The 23024-nt window shown below is 40.9% G+C and overlaps 1 protein-coding gene across 4 annotated transcripts in view; it reads right to left on the reverse strand.

The window, feature by feature from the left end:
• Window positions 1–23024, reverse strand: part of mab21l3 (mab-21-like 3) — a 49779-nt gene that overhangs the window by 15628 nt on the left and 11127 nt on the right. For 2 of the 4 annotated variants that reach the window (XM_087992802.1, XM_087992803.1), the window contains 3 exons: window positions 17138–17209; window positions 13131–13422; window positions 6098–6279 (listed from right to left, as the gene is read on the reverse strand). In XM_087992802.1, the coding sequence (XP_087848928.1) occupies window positions 6098–6279; window positions 13131–13422; window positions 17138–17209 (546 nt within the window). Of the gene's footprint in view, window positions 1–6097; window positions 6280–13130; window positions 13423–16611; window positions 16703–17137; window positions 17210–23024 lie in introns of all 4 variants that reach the window. The other 2 variants (XM_087992805.1, XM_087992804.1) reach the window with 2 other exon arrangements.

Here is a 23024-nt window from a genome sequence, read left to right on the forward strand (position 1 = left end):
TTGAGAAGGTGTCCAAACAGGTGGATGAGGGTAAAGCGCTTGATGTGGTGTATATGGATTTCAGTAAGGCGTTTGATAAGATTCCCCATGGTAGGCTGTTGTACAAAATACGGAGGCATGGGATTGAGGGTGATTTAGCAGTTTGGATCAGAAATTGGCTATCTGAAAGAAGACATGGGAAAGGTTCATCCTGGAGTTCAGTTCCTAGTGGCGTACCGCAAAGATCTGTTTTAGGGCCACTGTTGTTTGTCATTTTTATAAATGACCTAGATGAGGGTATAGAAGGATGGGTTCATAAATATGTGGATGACACTAAGGTCAGTAGAGTTGTGGATAGTGCCGAAGGATGTTGCAAGTTACAGAAGGATAGAGATAAGCTGCAGAGCTGGGCTGAGAAGTGGCAAATGGAGTTTAATGTGGAAAAGTGTGAGGTGATTCACTGTGGAAGGAGTAAGGAATGCAAAGTACTGAGCGAATGGTAAGATTCTTGATCGTGTAGATGAGCAGAGAATTTTTGTGTCCATGTGCATAGATCCCTGGAAGTTGCCACCCAGGTGTATTGGGTTATTAAGAAGGTGTACAGTGTGGTAGCTTTTATTAGTAAAGGGATAGAGTTTTGGAACCATGAGGTCATGCTGCAGCTATGCAAAACTCTGCTGTGGCCACACTTGGAGTATTGCGTACAGTTCTGGTCACCACATTGTAGGAAGGATGTGGAAGCTTTGGAAAGGGTTCAGAGGAGATTTACTAGGCTGTTGCCTAGTATGGAGGGAAGGTTTTAAGAGGAAAGGCTGAGGGACTTGAGGCTGTTTTCATTCTAGAGAAGGAGGTTGAGACATGACTTAATTGAGACATAAGAGATAATCAGAGGGTTAGATTGGGTGAACAGTGAGAGCCTTTTTCCTCGAATGTTGATGGCAAGCATGAGGGAACATAGCTTTAAATTGAAGGATGATAGATAGAGGACAGATGTCAGAGGTAGTTTCTTTACTTAGAGAATAGTAGGGGCATGGAATGCCCTGCCTGCAACAGTGGTAGACGCTCCAACACTGGATAAACATATGCAGTGCAGTGCAGTAAATTTTAACATGTTTTCAAGAATTGCTTCAAATTTTTAAGACGTCATAGACACTGTTGCAATCAAAACTGAACTTAATACCATTACTGCTGGATTATAATTCTCCTTCACAACACAGTCCAAATTACCTGTACTGAGAATGACAGGAATGTTTCTTTAACTCCTGAGTGTGCCCAGTCAGATGGGAATATTTCTTTGTATTGTAACTTGTCCTTTGTCCTGCATCACTGAATATTTTAAAAACTGGATTGTATTGTCTGACAAAGATAACAACTCCAGCAACTGAGCCAAACCCATGGAAATTATCTTTGTGGAAACTTCCATAAACATTAAAAATTAGTGACTTACCTTGAAGATCTGGCAAAATTAACTAAGTTCTATGAATTTTATTATATAGTTCCTTCACTTCTCAAATGCTGTCTCACAGACGAATTACATTCAGATCTCAATTACCATTAGAATAAAATGCAGCCACCGTCATCAATTTTGAGTCCCATTAGGAATGAGTCTCGAATGCCTTTCAAGTTAATAGAAATTAATCACTATTTTAGCTTCTTGTGGGTTTGATTAAAGTCCCAACTTCTTCACCAATACATAATGAAGTAAACTGAGTTGTAAACATTGCAGAGTTCAGCACTACACTTTAAGAGTGACATCAAGAGAGTGGCAAAGTTTTTTTTAAACAGAAAAGCAAAATTAGGTGACATTAAAGACAGTGTTTCTCACTTCTGCTGCTTCTCATCAAAGCAGCCTCTGCAGAGCCACCAGGAATATGATTCACTTTGGTGGCTGGCAGGAGCCCTGCAGAATACAAGAAACATGGCTGAAAAAGTCTGTAAGAAAGTGGGATAGGCCAAGTGCTGGAAAGGAAACCCCTCCAAGTTTCCTATTAGGAAAGCTAGGCTGCTGTCCATGCACACGGCCTCCTCTTTGCTTTGTACACCTCGACCCCTCATGGTCACTGGTGTCCTCCATTTAGCTGAGGACCTCCTCAGACATGCTACAGGGAGGAAGTGCAGGAGAAGGGGTCATGTGGTTTATCGCTCTGAATAGGTATAAATTGGTTGCTGGAAAAGCGCAGCAGGTCAGGCAGCATCCAGGGAACAGGAGAATCGATGTTTCGGGCATAAGCCCTTCTTCCTGAAGAAGGGCTTATGCCCAAAACGTCGATTCTCCTGTTCCCTGGATGCTGCCTGACCTGCTGCGCTTTTCCAGCAACACATTTTCAGCTCTGATCGCCAGCATCTGCAGACCTCACTTTCTCCTCCTAGGTGTAAATTGGCCAGATCCTCCTTGGATGGGCAATATGTCTGAGCCCAGTTCTTGCCACAGCGATTGTAGAGAGGAAATGCATCTATACCAGGTTTGATCCTTTCCTTCCTCTTCAAACGTGTGCACACTTTGAATACATAGCGCCAGTGGGTAATCAAAATGAGGAATCTTAACTAATGTTTCTCTCCCCTTATCACAGCAGCTGAGGCCAATTGTAGCATACAAACCAGTATGGTTTAGCTACTCATTGGGCAACTTCACTATAGGAAGCAGGAAAACAGAAGTTTATTGTAAAACTTTTTTTTTGCAGTTTGAACTATTTAAGTTGTTCAGTTATTATTTCAGGAAAAACTTTGAGAAGGTTCTTTCTGGTGCTTTCCAGCTGAAACCTCTTAAACTATATTATCCTGCCATTAACTCAAAATGTAACTGTAGTTCAGAAACAACATTTCTCCTCTTTCAAATACACATTTAATATAAAATAATCAGTTTATTACAAATTTAAAATGATATAATATTAAATGACTTACACAGTAGTAATTATATTTGTTTTAAAATAGTGATGGAAAAGGATAGACCAGATCAGACGTTAAAAGTTCTAAATTGGAGGAAAACCATTTTTGACGGTATTAGGCAAGAATTTTCAAAAGTTAACTGGGGATGGATCTTTGCAAGTAAAGGGACAGCTGGAAAATGAGAAGCCTTCAAAAATGAGAAAATGAGAGTCCAGAGACAGTATGTTCCTGTTAGGGTGAAGGGCAAGGCTGGTAGATGTAGGGAATGCTGATGACTTGAGAAATTGAGGTTTTGGTCAAGAAGAAGAAGAAAGCATATGTCAGCTATAGACAACAGAGATTGAGTGAATCCCCAGAAGAGTCTATAGGCAGTAGGAGTATACTTAAGAGTGAAATCAGGAGGGCAAAAAGGGGACATGAAATAACTTTGGCAAACAGGATTGAGAATCCAAAGGAATTCTACAAATACATTAAGGACAAAAAGGTAACTGGGGAGAGAATAGCGCCCCTTAAAGAGCAGTAAGGCAGCCTATGTGTGGAACCACAGGAGACGGGGAGATACTAAACGAATATTTTGCATCAGCGTTTACTGTGGAGAAGGATATGGAAGACAGAGAGCATGGGAAATGAATAGTGACCTCTTGGAAAAATGTCCATATTATAGAGGTGGTGGTGCTGGACATCCTAAAATGCACACAGGTGGATAAATCCTTGCGACTTAATCAGGTGTACCCTAGAACTCTGTGGGAAGCTTGGGAAGCGATTGCTGGGCACCTTGCTGACATATTTGTATCATCGATAGCCACAGGTGAGGTGTCAGCTGACTGGAAGTTGGCTAACATGGTCTCATTATTTAAGAAGGATGGTAAGGAAAAGCTAGGGACTTACAGACCAGTGAGCCTGACATCAGTGTTAGGCAAGTTGTTGGAGGGAATACATGTATTTGGAAAGGCATGGACTAATTAGGGATAGTCATCATGGCTTTGTGCGTGGGAAATACGTAGGGTGGCATTGCTGCCTCACAGTGCCAGATACCTGGATTCGATTCCTGCTTTGGGTGACTGTGTGGAGTTTGCAGAGCAAACTCTTGTGGAGTAGACAGAGCACCCTGTCTACATGAGTTTTCTCCGGGTGCTCTGGTTTCCTCCCACAATCCAAAGACGTGCAGGTCAGGTGAACTGGCCATGCTAAATTACGCAAGTGTTAGGTGCATTAGTCAGGGGTAAATATAGGGTAGGGGAATGGGTCTGGGTGGGTTACTCTTCGGAGGGTCAGTTGGGCCGAAGGGCCTGTTCCATACTGTAGGGAACCTGATCTAAAAAATTCACATCTCATGAACTTGATTGACTTTTTGAAGAAGTAAGGAAGAGGACTGACAAGGGCAGAGCTGTGGATATGATCTATATGGAGTTGAGAATGTGGTGCTGGAAAAGCACAGCAGGTCAGACAGCATCCGAGGAGCAGGAAAATTGAGGTTTCAGGCAAAAGTCCTTCATTAAGAAAGCACTATATGATCCATATGGACTTCAGTAAGGTGTTCGACAAGGTTCCTCATAGTAGACTGGTTAGCAAAGTTAGATCACATAGAATACAGGGAGAACTAGCCATTTGGACACAGAATTGGCTCGAAGGTAGAAAGCAGAGAATGGTCGTGGAAGGTTGTTTTTCAGACTGGACGCCTGTGACCAGTTGTGTTTGCATGGATCAGTGTTGGGTCCACTGCTTTTAGTAATTTCTATAAATGATTTGGATGTGAAAATAGGAGGTATGGTTAGTAAGTTCACAGATGACAAAGTTGGAGGTGTAGAGGATAGCGAAGAAGGTTACTTCAGATCACAATGGGATCTTGATCAGATGGACCAATGGGTCGAGGACTGGCAGATAAATGTGAGGTGCTGCATTTTAGAAAAGAAATCAGGGCAGGATTAAGACACTTAATGGTAAGGCCCTGGGGAGTGTTGCTGAACAAAGAGACCTTGGAGTGCAGGGTTATAGTTCCTTGAGAGTGGAGTCGCAGGTATATAGGATGGGGAAGACGGTATTTGGTATGCTTTCTTTATTGGTCAGAGTATTGACGACAGAAGTTGAGACATCATGGTGCGGCTATACAGGACATTGGTTAGGCCACATTTAGAATACTGCATGCAATTCTGGTCTCCTTCCTATCGGAAGGTTGTTGTGAAACTTGAAAGGGTTCAGTAAAGATTTAAGGATGTTGCCATGGTTGGAGGGTTTGAGCTATATGGTGAATCTGAAAAAAGCTGGAGCTATTTTCCTTAGAGCATCAGAGGCTGAGAAGTGACCTTATAGAGGTTTATAAAATCATAACAGGCATTAATAGAGTAAACAGACAAGTTATTTTGCCTGGAGTGGATGAGTCCAAAACTAGAGGGCATAGGTTTAAGGTAAGAGGAGAAAGATTTAAAAGGGACCTAAAAGGCAACTTTTTCACGCAAAGGGTGGTGCGTGTCTGGAATGAGTAGCTGGAGGCTTGATAACATTTAAAAGGCATCTGGATGGGTACATGAATAGAGGGATATGGGTCAAATGCTGACAAATGGGACTAGATTTAAGATATCTGGGCAGCATGGACATGTTGGATTGAAGGGACTGTTTCTGTGCTGTACATCTCTAGGACTCTCTCTAACTGCTCAAACATAAAATGGGCCACATATCATTACAAATTCTGATACAATGTTCAAACTAAACTTCAGAGGTAGGAACTTGTCTCAATCTGCATTGTTGAATGTACAGTATGAGATTAGCTTTGCTACACACAATTCCTAACATTCAGTTCATTGCAATCAATGCGGTTAGACATTAGACAGTGTATAATGGTTGGCTGACCAGATAGTATCCATTTTGTGCCACTACCTAAGACAAATTTCTCCCCTCTGTCTTTGGGCCCATTGCAGCTCAGCCAAGGACAAGCAGCTATCTTCAAATCAATGTACTAATCACCCACTTCTTTCTGTACCCTTGTTTTTATTCCTGTTTGTCTCTCACTAATCCTTTCATAAAGCTCATGGGCAGTCTCATTATAAGTGATGCATCATCCTTATTGTCATGCATAGCCATGTCTCTGAAAGATCCAAAGGGCTATTCTGTCTAACTACATCAAACTTAATTTTTCTTTAAAAAGTCCTTCAGCTTTCTGACATGTATCCTCTTTTCTCCTATCCCTAACATAAACAGATTTCTTGTTGATTTGTTACATCGTATTCTCTAATACCTTGACAGTTCGAGCCTTTTCTTTTGATGGCCATCTTTTCAGAAACCGTGGCCAACGTGCTTTTTTTGGCCAATGGTTCGCAATTTCAATGGCTGGTACAATTTCCACCTCAATAAGTTGTTCTGTTGTTTTCACAGAAAGTCGTATGGTAGGTCCAACATTTTCCAAAACATTGATCTTTCCTGTGGATAGAACAGAATTTTTTTTGTTCAACAGGTAGGTTGATGTTTGGAGGCATCGTCATCATTTCAGACAGGGAAACAAGGACAAAGGAAGTGGTGGACAGAGAGAGGGAGGGACAGAATGCAGACAAAAAATGCAGAAGAGAGAAATCGTCATTACAGGTAGTTCTGGGATAAAGCGTGTCTCGGCAGCGTGATTTGGCTATAAGAATTAGGGAACAGTATTTTCGAGAATGCTTACCTCTATTGGCAATAGCGCGATTCCAGCAGCAATCTATCATTTTGAGGACTTTGTTCTGCACATGTGGCAACGTGCGCACTGAAATCTCCACGCTGATGTGCACATGCACCAATGTCAGCTGCCGACAGAGCAGCTATGAGAGGTACTATACAGAGAGAAGCTCTCTTACATTGTTTAAATGTGCTGTGTTAAATTTACTTTTGTTTCATTAGTAAATATGATTTCAACCTTCATTTAGGCTGTATTGTACTTTGTGTTAGATTTTTGAGTGATTGTGAGTGATATTTTTTGCTGGTCTGCCCCTAACCCCACTTTTCCCATTGGTCCCATTATTTCTATTAAACAATTTTCTATTAAATCGAGTTTTTGCTGGATCACAATTACAGTGTTACAGGAGAACTATCTGAGCAACAATCAATATGTTAAAAGTCAGACTCTGGGCTGAGTTATTACTTTTTATTAGTCTGGCGTTAGTTATTTATTTATTTAGTTAAATAGCCAGTTTGGGGTTTTTATTCTTTACTTTACTTTTCTATATATGTTTATACATTTGTACATGAGGGTGGGTTGGAGTGTTTTTCCACTTGGGTTTTTTTTGTATTGTTTTGAATTGTATTATTTGGTACTTGTAATATTAAAAATCTTTTTCAAATATATTTTTATTGGAAAAATAAGGTCAGATTTTTCTGTTCAATTATCTTTACACCTGGGCGTCAAAGCAGGATAAGATTTTGGATATAATCAGCGTGCAAATCTTAATAGTCTTATTATTGAATGGTGCTTCCTTACAGGTTATGTCACAAAATTGTCAGGAATTCAACACAGATGCACTTTCAATAACTTTTCAACAAGGATTTCTTTTTGTAACATAGGTTATACATGTTGAGGAACCATTTCGCCCCATTGTTGTGCACCCTGTTAGATTTTTTAAAAATAATGAATAATTCAGCTGAATCCAAATTTAATTGTACCAAATTTAATCTTTTTTTTTGCAATATAATCCAGGGCAGTTTGGTTCAGGACTAAGATTTGCCACTCATCCCTACTTGCTCGGTTTGATGGTGAAGCAGAGCATAAAACTTTGATGTTGACAAGAAACTAATCAACTGCAACATTTATGTGTTATGAAAGTTCTCACCACAGGTGACTAATAGATATCTGCAAGATGCCAAACAATCTGGCCCCACATGCATAGATACACACCCGGAATGAATTTCCATCTGTCAGTGTGTAATTGGCAGCATTTCCACTGGCATATTCCTTCTGGAGACTCTGTGGTGTATTGTTGGCAACGTAACTCGGCGATTACTCAAACAAAACGGCTTGGAGCTCGAGGCATTTGAAACGCCACTTATTTCCCTTGATGGTTTGGAATTGTTGCTTCCAAAACTCAATATATTCACCTAGTTAAACCAATTGCTCAAATCAACTAAATGCAGTGAAGCAGGTCCTTACAGTTGCCTGCATTAAACCACCAACTGTTTCGACTAGCAATTTTCAATTAGAAACAATGTATAAATTGGATTGAGCTGAGGACTGTGGACTGAGTACCCAGCAGTAAAATCCTACCCATTATTTAAAATGATATCATTGTATCTGTTTGCAGGTAAGTATTCCTTCAGTAACTAGCCTAATTGAGATTGATCAATACAGACTTCTAATGCATGAATCGTTTTATCTCTCAACAGGGTTTAGCAAACAATCCACTGAAAAGCATTATCTTCCTGGAGTTACACCCATTAACCTGTTGGATATTGTTGTTGTTTTACTTTGGTCATGGCAGACAGAGGTTTGTGAATCAACAAGACAGTAACCAGGAATATAGGCAGGCCTCCTACAAAACATATTGCAAGTCAAAGGCCTACTTTAGTGAAACACTATACAATCTAAACACAATAAAGTGTATTTGCAGAAATTACTACAGTGATGGATGGGGGGACATGCATACATTTTGAATAGCTCAGCATTCTGTATGGAAACCACTTGGTTATTCAGTTATGAACGATATAATTTAAAGCAGCTTCTTCATGAGAAGATGACACTCAATAACCTTCTATGTGATCCAGTAATATCATTTTGTATTGTAACTTGTTCATATAAAAATTTTGGTATGCTTTTTGGAGCACAGTGGGATACTGAGTTTGACTCATCAGTAAACAAGCATCACTTTATCGCTAATGGTTTCTTCAGCTATGGAGTCAACTATCTTTGCTCTTTTACATTTTGAACATTTCGACTTGAATGTTAATAGCAAATCATGAATATCTTTTGACAGTTTAAAGGATCTCTTCTCATACTACTGGTGGTGGAATCTACTCCTGCCTAATATCCATGTGGTAGTCTGACAATCACTGATTACCAGTTGGGAGTGGAGGCCTTTTTTTCTTCTCTAGGCCTATATTCTCAATTATCATCACATCCTTACAACCCTCACTGTATTGCCCATGCTCTTCTCACCCGATAACTTCCATTGTCCTGTGACCTCCTCAAGGTCACATAGAATTGCAATTTTAAACTCCCAAAGTGCATTCCATTCACTCCAATACTTTTTGCAGATATTACTTTGCTTAACAGTTTATTCAACCATAACAGCCAATAAAGATTTTACCATTCCTTCTTGGCTTTTTGCCCTATTTGTGAGACTGCTACTACTTCCTCAAGTCCAAGGTGTCCAAAGCTTAGAGATTTGCTTTGGCAGATTCCTTGCCTGGAAATCACATTGATTTACAAGCATGACTTCCAGGTAGGGGACATGTAACAGGTAAGCTGCTTGCAGCTGCCAGAGGAGGAGTGTTACAATTACCATCTCCCTGGGTAGAGGACATTGGTGCATGGGGGAGTAGTGTCACAGGAAAAAAAACTTCATTTCTCCCATATGCTGTCCATCCTTACTTTCAGCTGCCAAGGCACATGGGACATTTGCAAGGATTTTGGATGTAGGTTAGCTCGCTGAGTTCCAAAACCTCAACCTGAGCTACAAATCTTCTCACATTTGCAAGGACTCACCGGCCAAAGTCTGTCTCAGTGAGTCTGTGCAGAGTTATTGTTCCAAGACTCACATTAACTTTAAGACCTTTGACCAACTTGGCAAATATACATCACATTAAACCTGGGCATGAATTGTTCTACCATGTGAGGAGTTCTACTGATGGGACTTGAAATGTATGCAGGCAGGCAAAGGGACCCTGAGGAGGTGGTCATTACTGGGGCTGAAGGATGAGGAAGAAGAAAATTCCACATTGAGGCACCTTTAAAGACAGGGTAAGATTTTCTCAATAAGTGGGAGGCAGGCAGGAAGATGCCAGCAATTGAGAATATGGTGTTGGGGCATATCTAGAAGTTAACTGTAGGAATGGACTGTCCCACCTCTTTACTCCCACAGAGGTCACCAAAGTGGTTGCATTTCCACCTCCTACTCAATCATAACCAACATCCTGGAACCCACTAGGAATCTGCCCGAGATTTCCTGATGGTTTCCCCTCCAAGTGGCAGCTCTCCAGTTGCTGATAAAATCGAACACAAGAGTTAGGATCAGGAATAGGTCCTCAAGCCTGCTCTACCATTCAACAAGATCAGGGCTGATCTCATTATATTCTCAACTCCACTTTCCTTTTTGTTCCCCAATACCTTCCACACCCTTCTAAATCAAACATTTGTCTCATTCAGCCTTGAACATATTCAGTGACTCAAATGAAAATTCCACAAGCTAATAACTTTTTGAGAGAAGAACATTCATCCTCATTGCAGTCTTACCTTTAAACTGTTGTCCCTACTTCTAAACACTTCAACAAGGGAACTATCTTTTCAGCATCATCCTATGAAGTCTCCTCCAGATTTTATAGTTTCAACAAAGTCAACTATTATCCTTTTCAACTCCAAAAGATACAGGCCATCAACGCTTCCTAACAAAATAATACCTTCATTCCAGGAATCAGTTTCGAGAACATTCTTTGAACTGCTTCTAATGGTTCTAACATCTTTTTTTGATGTAAGACGACCAAAACTATATGAGTGATCAACTGTGGTCTCACCCTGCACAATTGTAGCAAAACGTCCCTACTTCTACATTTAATTCCATTTGACTTTCCAATCATTTGCTGAACCTGAATACTAACTTCTTGTAATTCGTGTCCCCGGACATTGTGATCCCTCTGAATCATGCATTTCTACAGCCTCTTTCCAGTTAAACAGTGTTTTGCTTTTCTATCCTTCAGCATGGATGAGTTGGACCAAAGGGTCTGTTTCCATGCTGTACATCTCTATAACTATATCCTTTCACTGAACTACCATAATTTTACTAAAGTCTCCTACAGAAGCAATTATTCATTTTTCTCCATATATTTTCCTCTCCGGAAGGTGCTAGCTCATGTGAGTACATGGTTTCACAGGTGCCAAAAACCACACAGTGATCATACTTGCAAGCAGATCACTTTCACTGTTGACAATAGAGTAAAAGAAGCAGCAACAGGTTTGGTTCCTGTTCTGCTTTCTCATTGATTTAAAATTTTCCCCAATAAGTGGGCTATGCATGATATTCTATCATAGCAAGCATGATCTCAGCCCAGTTATCGCCTTACCACATATCCATAATCATGCATTTCCCAGCAAGTGATCAAGTAGGAAACTTGTATGAATTATCTCCTCCCTAGCTCTTAACCTAATGCCATTCATAGTACTGCCCAGATGACAGCAGTTTTCTTGACAAAGACCAAAATATCATAGTTTAACCTGGCACCATATCATTAACTCAAAACAATGAGGTCACTTTCAATTACATTCCTTCATCTGTAGTTTTGTTATCATGGTATAATTCCTTTTCACTTACAAATCATTTACTTTTAATTTACATTTTTCAATAGTGACATTGTGTCTTAGTTAGCTCTGCACATCTTGAGTTCAGCATATATGAAAATTAGTATAAAATTAAATTAACAAACATTCAGATGTCAATCCAAAGTCATTTGTGAGCTGATCAGATACAAATACACCTCCACAACATTCTAAGCTGCAACATTGAGTTGAAATGGGAAAATAAAGCCTTACATTTATATAGTCCTTTTCATGACCGCTGATTATGTCAATACTTTTGAAGTGGATCTAGGGGGCAACTTTTTCAGGCAGAGGGTGGTGCTTGGAATGAGCTGCCAGAGGAAGTTGTGGAGGTTGGTACAATTACAAAAATTATAAGGCACCTGGATGGGTATTTGAATAGGAAGAGTTCAGAGGAATATGGGCCAAATGCTAGAAAATGGGACTGGATTAGTTTAGGATATCTGGTTGGCATGGACAAGTTGGACCAAAGGGTCCGTTTCCATGCTGTACATCTCTCTGACTCTGACTCTATGGACCCCCTGTTGAAATGTGAGAAATGCAGCATCCAAATTATATAACTTATCAAGCTCCCATGAACAGCAATATGATAATATCTAGATAAACTGATTTTATTGAAATTCTTGAGTGTTATTGTACATTTGACTAACATTTGTACAGTCTACATAAAATAATCAATCTATATTGACCATACCACCAGTTGCTCTGAGAATGACAGCAACTTTGAACTGTGCATGCACAGACTAACACAGAAATTCATAAGTTACTGTCAATAAGTCTATGCTTCTCGACAGAGGTTCCCACAGACTGCAATCACCATTGCAATCATTATTTAACAAACTTCCACTTCTAAAAGTTAGTTCTGCAGTAAAGTCCTTTGAAAAAGTTATTCCTCATTGAATAAGATTTAATAATATACTAATTTCATAATTACAATTAAATACATTTATCGATCTTGAAAAGCTAATTTTATATTTTCAGAATATCAAATTTCTGCATAGCGAAAAGTTCCAGCGTAAAATGTTTTTTAAAAATTCCTTTTCTACGAGGATATCTTTATTTAGTTTCTATCTCAAACAATCATAGTCATTTATTTATTTGAGTATCTGTAAAGTAAAATAAACGTGAAGGGAATCAATGCCTTCACCTTTCATAAATCATAGAACCCTTACAGTGTGGAAGAAGGCCATTTAGCCCATCGAGTCCACACTGCATCCTACCCAGACCCACTCCCCATGCTATCCCTGTCACCCTGCATTTCCCATGGCCAATTCACCTAGCCTGCACACCTCTGGACACTAGAGGAATTTGGCATGGCCAATCCACCTAACCTGCACATCTCTGGACACTGGGGGAGTTTAGCAGGGCCAATCCACCTAGCCTATACATCTCTGGACACTGGGAGGAAACCAGAGCACGTGGAGGAAATCCATGCAGACACGGGGAAAACATGACAACTACATGCAGTCACCTGAGGCTGGAATCAAACTCAGGATCCCTGGTACTATGAGGCAGCAGTCCTAATCACTAAGCCACCATGATGCCCTTTCTGTTTTGTGTGTGTGAATACATCTTTTTAATATGTTCCTCATCTGCTTGCTGACGTCACTGCCACTGCAGCACACCAAGATATCTCTTTGACTTGCAGCAGGTTTTAAACTAGCAAGATTAGAGGGGAAACTACACAGAGATTGCTAAACCTTTTGTGCAGCTTTTTTCAAGGTCACTGGGTCTTAGCCTGTGTTTCAAATTATATTGATGGTTCTGATCCTTTACTTACCATGAAAGTTAGAGGCTTGGAGTGGTTTCTCAAGCAGAGCTTTAAACATTGCAACAACTTTAGAAGGAACAATATCCCCTTCAATAGTCACATCAGACTGGTGCCATTCCTGAGTAGACTTAAGGAACTGGTCCACCTCCAACCATTGATGCAACTTCTCAGGCTCCTGAACTGGCGAGATGAGTTTGGAACCAGTCAAGGTATAATAGCGCCACTGGCGAACTTTCCGTTCTGTGTAAGCTGACAGACCTCGGAGTGGAACCATAATGAAAAACTGTGTTGGTGATTGAACCTGAGAGAAATTAAAACACCATTTGGACACTAACATTCCCTTTCAGGCATTATAGTCAGTACGGAGATTTGAACACACAGTGAAAGAACGTTCATCTTTGTAATTAACCACATCGTGAACATATGATGATTGCAAAGCACATGTAAAGTTTCTCAGTTAATAATTATTATCTGCCTGTGAATGCATGAGTATGTCTGATCTGTTCAGGAACAGATCATCAGACTGCACAGCTGACAGAAGCAACTCCAGGCAAAAACACTAATGCGAATGACACCAATGTCATTAATGATCAATATCTTGTTGTGAGGAGTAAAATTATAATTAAATCAGAGAATAGCAGTGTGTAAACTGGAAGGGAAAGTTAGATCAATGTGTGCCTGCAGTATAGTAAAATGATTTTTTTTAAAACCAGAGACAAATGAGAGAGTATACTGGAACCATCTAAAATGAACCATCTAAAATAAAATGATTCTTCTCCACACTGAAACTAGTTTCTTGTTCACATGTTCTCTCATCAATTTTCTACACTTCACCAGGCATTGACTCTTGACTGTGATAAAGTTACAGCACCTGCTATCTCAAGGCGTCTCACTCAAGTAGTCATTGTTTTCGACTTAGAAGTGAATATACTTTATTGTGATGTTTATCACTGTATATTTGATTATAACCTGATTCAGGAGATCCAATTTTAAGAATAAGAATATAATGGTGTAGCATCCTTTATCGTGTGTTCAACTGATGATAACCGAAATATAGCTAATAGTGGAAGTTTTCCATTTTCAATCAAAGTCCTTTGTGAGAAGCATTCATGGTGTGCAGTCCACCAACATTTAGAATGACCTCTCTCACACAACCTCTGCTCTTCACCTCAATTATTTTGTAACCTGGCTGTTGGGGAATTTCCGTTGTTCCATGCATTCCAACTGGAACTCTATCAACAAACACATCGACTTGGACCTGCATTTAACACCCTCTAAGAAAAAGAACAGGAAATGACATCACCACAGGAACTAACATTACCACAGGGAATGACATCACCAACCCAAGGAAACCTAAACACATAAATAGAAATTGGGTCACTAACACCAGTGCTTCACTGGAGGCTCGCTGATGATGTTGGTGACAAAACGTCTGAAAACAAACCTTCCAGCTCAGCGAGCAAATTTACATCCAGGAACCTGGAGGTCTGGGCACATGGGATAGAGGGGAGTACAGTCCTTTTACTTGCACACCACCACAGTAAGCCCTTATACAACCAAATTGTAAATGATGCCCATAAGTACAGAAAGGAGGTCAATGATCATTTGCACTCCCTAAGGGTAAGTTCCACTATCTTTTCTCCTCTACTTCACACCCACAGGGTAACCACTCATTCTGTCATTAAGCACACAACTCACCAAGTCTCATGGACTGCAACTCTCATTATTGCATATGTTATGCTCATTCAATAGCTCTCACCTACTCATCCCCATGAGTTCTGACTCTTCCTGCCCTCTGCATTTAGTACTCACTCACTCACTCGGAACACCTCACCACTTCAGCTATTTGCATATCACCACTAATTGCTTTCCATTCTCTTCCAGTATACTCAATGCCCTCCTTTGTCTCATGTCATGGCCAGAGAACAAGAAGAGAAATCCCAAAGAAAACTGTATTCGCTTCTATTTTCATATTTAAATTCTGTTTCTTTTAAAAACGGACAATTATAAAATGGTTGAGGCTGAACACATGATTATATTTCCAAAAGCTTCTGAACCCTTGCATTATATTGTCATTCTGGCTGAAGCTGATACAAAGAATTGAGAGATGAGGCATTTGCTCCCAGCCAGCATTCGACAAAGGAAAACATACAGAGCTACTAAATGAGTGCTAATGCTTTTACAAGTGTCTTGGTGGCTCGCTGTAGAAACTCTAACAGCAGAGGTAAAGCTAAACTGTTAGCTTAGTGCCTTTCCAATTAGCCCACTGAGATGGGTGATCAACAGCCGAAATGCCTGTTCTTGTCACATGACTGAAGTTGGTTGAATCATTTAAATATATAACTCTAGTTATATTTGCTAGTTGCTGTTGAACTTGAGAGAGCAGGACTCGATGCTGAATTAGCAGCCTGTTGCACACCCTCTACCTCTGTCCTCAAGCTGTTGATTAGAAAGAAGCCAACACTTTGCTTGCAAGAAGGAACACTACTGTGGTGTGCTCATCAAGGAAACTATTAGTAGACATGGACTTCTGGGAAGGTGTAGCTCATTGAAGTGATTTACCAAATCTTGTAATTTCTTACATATCTTCTCTCCTGTCCTCTTCACTTTTCCCAAGTTCTTGATGGTGAGAATGGAGTAAAAAGGCAATCCTCCTATATTTTGAATGTTTTGTTAATAAATGTCATCTGTGATTTCACTTAGGAGGATTTTGTTATGGGTATACTTCAAAAATGGGAATAGCAGACCAGAATTTGGAAAACATCTTCTGTCTGTCAGAAGAAGGATCAGCAGTATACAAACAGAAAGGAGTAAATCAGACAATATTTTATTGTCTCTGGCTTAAGAGCGTAAAACAATCATAAATGAAATTCATCCCCTTCACCCCTTTGGATGTGATGCTCAGTACACAACCAATTGATCCATCCGCCAAGCTGACGTCTCCACAGCATCCCAACTGAACTAAGTGTTGCACTAATTACATTTGACCAGTATGACTGAATGTCCAGACAGACTCTGGGTACCTGAAAGTGGCCAAACTGGAACTGGACAAGTCCCTTGACTGTGGCAGTATCCCCTGACAGTACTCCCATTTCACCCCACTAAGAACTGCTCCCCTTTGACTTTCACACATTGCCATTTGCTTGTAGCACATGCAGTGTGTTTGCCACATTTGCCTCTGGCACATGCTGAACATGTGATATTGATGTAACACAGTGCCATACAGTATTATGTCAAAATAATGTCAGCAGAGTCAATGCCTGATGAAACATACTGAGTAGGATCTGCTGTAGCACTGTACTGAAAATATAAAAATATGGTTTTGCTATGGACTTCTTTGAAGGTTGTTCTGATCCCATTCTTGCTACAGTTGTGCATTAACTAATAATTTAGAAGTTCCAGTATATTCAAGCAAGTTATTCTCACAAAGTAATAATATTATGTTGTAATCATGCACTAACACCATTACTGTCAATGAGTTTTATAAGACCTGAAATGTTGCAGGAAGATTGGACTTCTGGCTGTTTAGCTTGATGTCCCAAACCATGTGAAACACACACTTATAATACTGTACTTCAAAACTGTCAAAGAAACATAAATCCACAAGCAAGCTATTCATCAATGGATGCAGTGTACGAATGTTTGGGGTTTTCCCAAGCACAATTTTCACAACATTTGTTTGTCACCTAAAAACATACAAAGAAGCATGTTGGGAAGTAACAGAATATTATTTTTACTGAGGCAGAAGAAACGATACATGATATATTTAAAATATTTCAGTTTCACACAAATGGCTAGTTTATTGTGCAAAATGGCAGAAAATTATTTTTAAAAGTTGATTCGATAGGTTGAACTTGGAAAATATCAGTGGAATCTGGAGTTGGATAAGCAAGGGAGAGAAGGTACATATCTAGTGACAGGAGGGATAATGATGCATTGGGAAATGGATTGGGGAAGTGGGAAATGGAAAAGTGTTGGAATGCAAGTATGGAAGAGCGAATCATTATGATGTGTACCTGGATAGAAGCATGTTGGGCTCGCTTCCCTGTTAGAATAGATGACCATTTAGCCACTACAGCCAATTGGTCCTAGAAAAAAAACAATAAAATAATGTTCTGTAAAAAGAAAAATGAACTCAGACTATTATTAAAAAGAGAGAACCAGAAAAATTGAAAAGTATCGAGAACACAAGGCATCTTGAAAACACTGAGACCTTAAAAAAATAACATCAATAGAATATTTAATCCAAAATATTGTTTTATGCAAACAATCTGAATTCAAATATTACTGCAGTTTGATATGGTCCCAGCTGATGATACTACTGGAGGAGTCAGATTCCCAAATGGAATGTGGAATAATAGATCTTGAGCATTTTCTCATTTAGTTAGTTACGGTGGTGCTTAGTCATGAAGACATGTTCATAACAGGCTGCAAATTTCTTATAAAAACAGAAGTTAATTTAACAAGTCAATTAGTTTAACAAGTCAAACTAAATATGCAAGACAATTAGTATGATCTCAAAACACACAAAATAAAATTTCAACTTGTTCCTCTGCGCTATCAATTGTAGAGACCCAACTCCAGAGAAATTCCCCTCATCTCAAATCTTTAGCATCTACTTAACTGACTCCTGGCAGTTCTTTTAATGGCAGAAAGGTCTGATCAACTGGAAGAAGGCTGCTCACCCTGACAATGGCTCAAAGTGTCATGTAGACTGAAATTGAATAGCTGCAGATCCACTCCAGAAGACATCTTTCTGAAAGAAAATGTAGTCATTGGATGTGGGTGTCATTGACTGGGCCGGCATTTATTGCCCATCTTGAGTGAGCCTTGAGAAGATAGTAATGAGCTGTCTTTTTGAACTGCTGAAGTTCTTTTGGTGCATGCGTACCACAATGCAGTAGGGAGGGAGTTGCAGAATTTTGCCTCAGCGAGTGAAGGAACGGTGGTATGTTTCCAAGTCAGGATGGTGAGTAGCTTAGAGGGGAACTTGCAGGTGGTGGTGCTGCTATGTAACTGTTGCCCTTATCCTTCTAGATGGAAGTAGTCATGGGTTTGGAGGGTGTTGTCCAATAACCTTGGGTGAATTTCTGCAATCAATGTTATAGATGGTACACACTGCTGCTACTAGGCATTGGTGGTGAAGGGAGTAGATGCTTGTGGATGCGGTGCCAATCAAGTGGGCGGCTTTATTCTGAATGGTGTCAAGCTTGAGTGTTATTGGAACTGCATTGAGGCAAGTGGGAGTATTTCATCACACACATGACTTTGAGGAGTCAGGAAGTGAGTTATTCACTGCAGGATTCTTAACCTCTTAATTGCTCTTGTAACCATAATACTTAGATGGCAAGTCCAGTTCAAATTTTGGTCAACAGTATCACCTAGGATAGATATAGGGGGATTCAGTAATAATAATACTATTGAATATCAAGGGGCGATGGTTACATCATTTCTTTGTGATGCTAATTATTGCTTGGCACAGATGTTGCTTGCCAATTGTCAGCCCAAGACTGGATACTGACTTGGTTAAAGCCAAAAAAAATGCAGGTGGTAGATGCAAAGGTAGACAAGCAGGAGGTTGGAAGAACACAGCAAGCCATGCAGCATTAGGAAGTGGAGAAGTTAACGTTTCAGGAGTAACCCTTCTTCAGGAATCCATGGATTGGGAGGTTGGCTTCCGTGATGGTCTGGGCTGTGCTCAAAAACTTCTTTATAGCATCTCAACTACTGTAATTTTACCTAGTGAGTTTAAATATTTAGTCCACCAGCCTGTTTGCGTCTTCTTGAAATCTATCACTGTTCTCCTCATGGTTCACATTATTTCCCCAGTTTTATGTCCCCTGCAAATTGAGCACCTATTTGATGGAATGAGGGCAAGTGTAGTCAGTAGTAAAATTGCTCATTACAATACATAGCTACAAGGTAACATCATCCCTAGTTTGCTTAGTTAACCTAGAGGGGGATCAAACTTCACCCAATATTTAGTAATTATGCAAGAACGTCTGAAGATGTCAATCATTCACCTCCTTCCATGCACTCTGCATCAGACCCTAGGCATCCCTTCCATTTTGACTGTCCTTTGTCAGATTATTGAAAATGGAACTTCAAGGTTCTTTAAATGTGGGACCTCAGCAGTTACACAAGCACCAACTTGAATTGAATTAAATTGAGTGGAGTTGAATTGAATTTATTGTCACGTGTACCAAGGCACAGTGAAAAACTTTGTCTTGTGAGCAATACAGGCAGATCGCAGAGTTAAGTAGCATAGATATTAAATAGTAGGTAAACAGAGGCAAAAACTAAAACACAGGTGCAGGCGAATGTTAAGTGTTTGTGAGTCCATTCAGTATTCTAACAACAGTAGGGTAGAAACTGTTACGAAAGTGGCTGGTGCGCGTCTTCAAGATTTTGTACCTTCTCCCCGATGGTAGAGGTTGAAGAAAAATATTGCCAAAGTGGGATAGATCTTTAAGATTGTTGGCGGCTTTTCCTTGACACCAGGCCTGGTAGATGGATTCTATAGATGGGAGGTTGGCCTTTGTGATTGTCCGGGCCGAGTTCACCACTCTCTGTAACCGTCTCTGATCTTGAATGGTACAGTTGCCATACCAGGTACTGATACATCCAGACAGAATGCTCTTGATGGAGCTCCTATAAAAGTTGGCAAGGGTATTTGCCGTCATGCCAAATTTCCTCAGCTGCCTGAGGAAGAAGAGACGTTGTTGGGCCTTTGTAACCAGTGCATCCACATGAAGAGCCCAAGAAAGCTTGTTGTGGATGACCACTCTCAGGAGCTTGACACTCTCCACTCATTCCATCTCTGTGCCGTTAATGTGTAGGGGGGCATGAGTAACATCCCGCTGAAAGTCAATAATGAGTTCCTTGGTTTTGCCGGCATTGAGAGCTAGGTTGTTCTCAGTGCACCATTTTTCCAGGTCTTCCACCTCCTGTCTGTAGTCTCTTTCATCGTCATTTGCGATTCGACTGACTATGGTAGTGTCATCAGTGAACTTGTAAATGGCATTAGTCTGGTATTTGGTGACACAATCATGGGTATGCAGTGAGCACAGTAGGTAGCTCAGTGTGCACCCCTTGGGGACTCCAGTGTTGAGTGTTAGTGAGGATGAAATATTGTCCCCAACCTTCAGTGATTGTGACCTGTGGGTCAGGAAACTGAGGATCCAGTTGCAGAGAGTGGGGCTTAGTCCGAGATCACTAAATTTAGTAAACAGTCTCGAGGGGATAATAGTGTTAAAGGCTGAACTGTCGTCAATGAGTAGGATTCTCACATAGCTGTTCTTGGTGTCAAGACATTCTAGGGAGGAGTGAAGGGCAAGTGAAATGGCATCTGAAGTTGATCTGTTGGTCCAATAGGCAAATTGGAGTGGGTCAAGAGAAGTGGGGGGGCTGGAGTTGATTAATGCCATGATCAGCCTTTCAAAGCACTTCATGACCACCGAAGTTAGGGCCACTGGGTGGTAGACATTGAGACATGCTGCATGAGCCTTCTTAGGCACAGGGATGATGTTAGCCCTCTTGAAACAGGCAGGGACAGTGGCCTGCTGCAGGGAGAGGTTGAAGATGTCCTCTGCCAGTTGATATGTGCATGCTCTGAATGCACAGCCTGGTACTCCATCTTGTCCCATCGCTTGCCTTGGATTCACATGAAGGAAAACTGATCTGACCTCTGATGCAGTGACTGTTGGGATAGGTTCGTCAGGACTTGTCGGAATAGGTGTTACCTCTCCACCGAAATTCTGCTCAAAGCGAGCATAGAAGGCGTTGAAATGATCTGGGAGGGATATGTCATCATCTGCTATCTTGCACTGTCTCTTTTTAGAACCTGTGATGTTATTCAGTCCTTGACATAGTTGCTGGGTGTGTGTCTGGGTCTCTAGTTTGGATCAGTATTGGTCCTTGGCTGTCTTAATGGCTCCGCAAAGTTCATACTTGGATTCCTTATATTTGAGTGGGTCTCCAGATGTGAAGGCCTCACGCCTGGTTTTTAGCAGGTTCTGTAAGTCCTGATTCATCCAGGGTTTCCTGTTGGGGAACAGCCGGATTGACTTCCTCTGTATGCAGTCCTCCACACACTTGCCAATAAAGTCTGTGACGGTGGTGGCGTACTCATCCAAGGTACCTGCGGCCTGTTTGAACATGGCCCAATCAGCCAATTCCAGATTGCACCGGAGTTGATCCTCCACCTCCTCCGACCAGCACTGGACCTGTATCCACGAGGGGGTCTCCTGCTTGAGCTTTTGCCTGTAAGCTGGGAGAAGAAACACGGCATTGTGGTCAGAGTTCCTGAAATTTTGGGTGGGGGATGTAGCAGTAGGCATCTTTCACAGTGGTGTAGCAGTGGTCCTAAATGTTCGGGCCCCTGGTGTGGCAGGTAATGCTCTGGTGATACTTGCACAACACCTTCCTTAGATTGGCTTGATTGAAGTCGCCAGTCACAATATACAGGGCCTCTGGCTGTTCTGTCTCCAAGGTGTTAGTGGTGGAGTACAGCACATCCTTTGCTTGTAGCGGTATGTACACAGCAGTTAGTATAACAGCGGGAAATTCCTGTGGAAGATAGAAGGGGCGGCATTTGATGGTGAGGAATTCAAGGTTTGGGGAGCAATGGCTGCCCAGGGTTGCAATGTCCATGCACCACAGGTTGTTGATTAAAAGGCAAACTCCTCCACCCTTTCTTTTACCTGAGGACGCTGTACGGTCCATACGACGGATAGAAAAACCATCAGCCTGAAGTGTACAGTTGGAAATGGATGGGTTGAGCCAGGTTTCTGTGAAGCAGAGTGTGCAGCAATCCCACAGTTCACACTGGAACCTGAGCCATGATCTGAGTTTGTCCATCTTGTTCTCCAGAGATTGTGCATTGCTAGGAGTAAGCTGGGAAAGAGGGGGGGGGATCTCGAAACAGTGTCGTCTCAGTCTTACTAGCAGGCCGGCATGTTTACCCCACTTTCTTGCAAGTTTATGAAGTACAGTGAGCCAAATTAGGACAAAAAAAAATCCTGTTACTCCAGCTAGTTTTACAGTGCGATACCACCTATAGAACATGCAAACAGCATAGAAGCCTTTAATATTTAACATGGATGCATTAAGGAAGCTTTGGGCTTATTTAACACTTCTGGGAAGCGGAGCAGTTCTACTTTTATTTCAGTGGCCAAGGGAGAAAACTTAAGGTTACGGTGTGTCAGTCTAGCCTCTTTAGATTTTCTTTGCATTTTCGGAGTGTAAAAGATATCTAACAGGTTCTGTTACCACAGCTAATTTTCCTTGCTTACTAATACTGGGCACGGCACCACATGCAGATCCTTCTGGCTTATTCTAATGGCAGCGAGGGAGCTTGTGACACTGCCTCCCCAGAAGTATCTTCCCTCTACAAGCCTCCGCTTTTTACAGCTTCACTGTTAAAGAGACATGGAGAAAGAGGGTGATTTACATTGGCATTAGGACAGTGGATGCATGTTTGGAGAAGATGTAATGTGAAGTGTGTATCTGGCTGAGAGTGAATTTTTCAATGGTTACTGAAGAGGTTATCATCAGGAGACCTTGGTTCGTGAGTCAAGTTCAAAGGCCTTGAGGTCCCAATGTATCAGAATTCAGAGAGGTTCTCAAATTCCTATGGTTTGTTGCTCCAAATTTTTCTACATGAGATTATGCAGTTCTTCCAGAATTCTGTTCCTCTCATGATAATGGTATTTACCTGGCAGCAAGGAACTGCAAGTGTTTGAGTATGACTACTAAAGAGTCAGTGTGGAAATGTGAGGTAGTGCATCTATTAAGTGGGAGATGATATAAAGTACAATCAGGATGGGGAGGTGTTAAGTATGTGGAGTGGGATGTGAGAAATTGTTGATTACCCATTGGTTAGACAATGAGATAAGAACATTG

This window comes from Chiloscyllium plagiosum, unplaced genomic scaffold (assembly GCF_037043375.1).
Source record: "Chiloscyllium plagiosum isolate Xiang-an unplaced genomic scaffold, Cpla_swu_hap1 HiC_scaffold_12, whole genome shotgun sequence".
NCBI classification, from domain to species: Eukaryota; Metazoa; Chordata; class Chondrichthyes; order Orectolobiformes; family Hemiscylliidae; genus Chiloscyllium; species Chiloscyllium plagiosum.